The sequence below is a fragment of the Nerophis ophidion genome, linkage group LG27 (assembly GCF_033978795.1).
Source record: "Nerophis ophidion isolate RoL-2023_Sa linkage group LG27, RoL_Noph_v1.0, whole genome shotgun sequence".
Classification (NCBI taxonomy): Eukaryota; Metazoa; Chordata; class Actinopteri; order Syngnathiformes; family Syngnathidae; genus Nerophis; species Nerophis ophidion.
The window spans coordinates 7,725,603-7,730,008 of record NC_084637.1 but is presented as its reverse complement, the minus strand read 5'-3'; the positions used below and the strand labels follow the sequence as shown (position 1 = coordinate 7,730,008).

Sequence of the window (4,406 nt, the reverse complement as noted above, 5' to 3'; positions counted from 1 at the left end):
ATCAGTACTTGTGGCCCATGTCCACATATGACCTGGGATCAGTTATTATGGGCAGGTGCACATCTGACCTGGGATCAGATCTTGTGGCTATGTCCACATCAGACCTAAGATCAGTTCTTTTGAGCAGGTGCACATATGTCCCGGGATCAGTTCATGTGAGCAGGTGCACATCTGACCTGGGATCAGTTCTTATGGGCAAGTGCACATCTGACCTGGGAGCAGTTATTTTGAGCAGATGCACAGCTGACCTGGGATCAGTTCTTGTGGCGATGTCCACATCTGACCTGGGATCAGTTCTTGTGGGCAGGAGAACAGCTGGCCTGGGATCAGTTCTTGTGGCGATGTCCACATCTGACCTAAGATCAGTTCTTGTGGGCAGGTGCACATCTGACCTGAGATCAGTTATTGTGGCTCATGTCCACATATGACCTGGGGTCAGTTCTTATGGGCGGGTGCACATCTGATATGAGATCAGTACTTGTGAGCAGGAGAATATCTGACCTGGGATCAGTTCTTGTGGCCATGTCCAAATCTGACTTAACATCAGTTCTTTTGAGCAGGTGCCCATATCGGGATCAGTTCTTGTGGGCAGGTGCACATCTGACCTGGGATCAGTTACTTGTGGCCCATGTCCACTTATGACCTGGGATCAGTTATTATGGGCAGGTGCACATCTGACCTAGAATCAGTTCTTGTGGGCAGGAGAACAGCTGACCTGGGATCAGTTCTTGTGGCCATATCCACATCTGACCTAAGATCAGTCCTTGTGGGCAGGTGCACATCTGACCTGGGATCAGTTATTGTGGGCAGGTGAACAAACCGGCCCACAAATGACCTGGGATCAGTTCTTATGGCCATGTCCACATCTGACCTGAGATCAGTTCTTGTGGAAGGTGCACATATGACCAGAGATCAGTTCTGATCCCAGGTCAGATGTGGGCAGGTATGTGCACCTGCCCACATCTGACCTGGGATCAGTTCTTGTGAGCAGGTGCACAACTGACCTGAGATCAGTTATTATGGGCATGTCCACATCTGACCTGGGATCAGTTCTTGTTGACAGGAAAACAGCTGACCTGGGATCAGTTATTGTGGGCAGCTGCTCAACTGACCTGAGATCAGTTCTTGAGGGCAGGTGCACATCTGACCTAGGATCAGTTCTTTTGGGCAGGTGCGAAAGGTTCCATGCACTGTGCCTGTGGCATGAGCTCTGTATGACCCAGGTGGTAACAGCCTATCAGCACTTCATTGTGATGGAGATGACAACTCATACCCCGGAATCAGCCAATCAGAGTGGCGTTCTCTCGCTCTCACTCCGTCTCTCTCTTTTTCTCTCTCTCTCGGAGAAGTGTAAACAAAACGTGGAGATATTTGACTAAAAACAACAAAGAACGTTGACTTGCGCTAGCGATAGTTTAAAGATCAATACAATTATTATATTTTTTTATAATAATTATAATTTATATATATATGGGTCAGGTTTGGTTTTGGAATTTGATTGCATTATTATGTATTGTTTTGTTGGATTGATTAAAATAATCCCCCCCCCAAACATTTATATATATATATATATATATATATATATATATATATATATATATATATATATATATATATATATATATATATATATATACATATATATACATATATACATATATATATGTGTATAAGAAATACTTGAATTTCAGTGTTCATTTATTTACACCAGTGATCCTCAACAGGCGGATATATATATATAATTATATATATATATATATATATATATATATATATATATATATATATATATATATATATATATATATATATATGTGTATATATATATATATATATATATATATATATATATATATATGTGTGTATATATATATATGTATACATATATATATATATATATATATATGTATATATATGTGTGTATATATATATATATGTATACATATATATATACATATATATATGTATATATATATATATATATATATATGTATATATGTATACATACATATATATATATATATACACATGTATATATATATATATATATATATATATATATATATATATATATAGCTAGAATTCACCTCCCGAAGTCTCAAGGTTGGCAAGTAAGCCATATGGTCGACATAAACGACGGTAGTTTGAGAGGTGAAGTCGGACTAAGTAGGATATCACTAAAGGCCGAGGTGAGAAACACACGACCCGCCACTGTGTTCAAGGTATAAAAAGTCTTTATTGAACCAGAAGAAGAGGTTAGCAGTGTGAGGCAGCTACATTCATCCGTTTGACACGTTTATGTACATTCTTGCCACTTACCTTGATAAAAAAAAATTCAAGTTTCGTCTGGAAACAAGATATTTGCAACTGATAAAAATAAACGCAAATTCTCAGAATTTCCTATCAGCAAGTAGCTTCATTTCTATTACTCTGATTTCTACCGAGGCTAAATGACCTAAATCAGATAATGCATGCCGTGATACATCTGTGTTCTTTCTCCGCCACTTCAGAGTCTGCGGTTGGAGAGGTTTGGATTGTTGTTGCTGTGCCCGGCCTGGTCTTTGACTGCGCTGATCGGGCCGTGCGGGGGCCCATTCCTGTTCTGCGGTGCCCAGTTGGTGCCCGTCCCTTTCAGAGAAGTGAAGCCCTTTGGTTTGGGGATCCGCGTCGGGCCCGGGCGTCGGAATGTTTCTAGAGGTATCTGGAAGTGGAGACAAAGTGATGAGCGATGCATGCAACAGTTTAAAAGGTACCGGTTGAAATACTAAAATATGACCTCTAGATGGAACCAAACACTGAATAACACGAGAAGTGTGCATGGCATCATTAATACTTTGACTGGCTGCATCCGTGCAACATTATTGTTTGTCCTAAAATGGTCTTTTGTTATATATTTGTTATAGTCTTTATAACAGGGGTCCCCAAACTACGAATCCGGCCCGTGGAAAGTCCCAAGTTAAAATATATGAATTTGAATTTTATTTTTGTATTTTCCATTTTTTTAAATCTGTCCTTTGTAATCCATTTTAAACTGCTTGTTACTGTCAGTGTGTCCTAGCCGCCCAGGCAAATCATATTGTTTAAAAAGGTCATTTCTCATTGATAATGTGACATCATTGCGCTCGGAATATATATATATATATGTGTGTGTGTGTGTGTGTGTGTGTGTGTGTGCGTGTGTGTGTGCGTGTATATGTATGTATTTATGTATATATATATACACACATATGCGTGTATGTGTTTATATGTATGTATTTATGTATATATACATATATATATATGTATGTATGTGTGTATATATATATATATATATATATATATATATATATATATATATATCCATCCATCCCATCCATTTTCTACCGCTTATTCCCTTTCGGGGTTGCGGGGGGCGCTGGCGCCTATCTCAGCTACAATCTATGTATGGGTATATATATATATATATATATATATACAGTATATGTATATATGTATATGTGTGTGTGTGTATGTGTATACATGTATGTATTTATGTATATATATATATATATATATATATATATATATATATATATATGTATGTATTTATGTATATATATACATATATATATATATATACATATATATGTATGTGTGTGTATATATATATATATATATATATATAAATATATATATGTATGTGTGTATATATATACAGTGATTTGAATGGTTAACCAAATACTTATTTTCCACCATAATTTACAAATAAATTCTTTAAAATTCCTACAATGTGAATTCTTGTTTTTTTTTTTCACATTCTGTCTCTCACAGTTGAAGTGTACCTATGATGAAAATTACAGACCTCTGTCATCATTTTAAGTGGGAGAACTTGCACAATCGGTGGCTGACTAAATACTTTTTTGCCCCACAGCCCGGTCCTCGGCTGAATTTTTTTAACCCAATGTTGCCCCCGGGTCAAAAAGTTTGGGGACCACTGCTTTATAACATTGTAAGACCTAAATAGTTGCAATTCATATTTAGTTTATTTGCCAGCGGCACATATACGGTCTTCCTGAACATAACCATGGTTTCTGTAGGACTTACTACCGAGCATAACTACCTTAAATAACTTGCTCAACTTCATGCAGGCTTTTAAAAGTTAGTTAGTTAGTTAATGATATTTATATAGCGCTTTTTCTCTAGTGACTCAAAGCGCTTTACATATTGAAACCCAATATCTAATTTTTACATTTAAACCAGTTTCGGGAGCACTGGGAGCAGGTGGGTAAAGTGTCTTGCCCAAGGACACAACGGCAGTGACTAGGATGGCGGAAGCGGGGATCGAACCTGCAACCCTCAAGTTGCTGGCACGGCCGCTCTACCAACCGAGCTATACCGGTCCTTTATATCAGCTATAAAGGACATTTTTAATCTTGAATGAGATGTCG

General features: G+C 37.4%; 1 protein-coding gene across 1 annotated transcript in view; it reads right to left on the bottom strand.

The window, feature by feature from the left end:
* Positions 1-2,216: 2,216 nt before the first annotated feature.
* The window catches only part of filip1l (filamin A interacting protein 1-like), a 137,890-nt gene continuing 135,700 nt past the window's right edge, over positions 2,217-4,406 (bottom strand). The window contains exon 6 of the mRNA XM_061889902.1: positions 2,217-2,701. Within this exon, the coding sequence (XP_061745886.1) occupies positions 2,507-2,701 (195 nt within the window). The 3' untranslated portion in view covers positions 2,217-2,506. The remainder of the gene's footprint in view (positions 2,702-4,406) is intronic.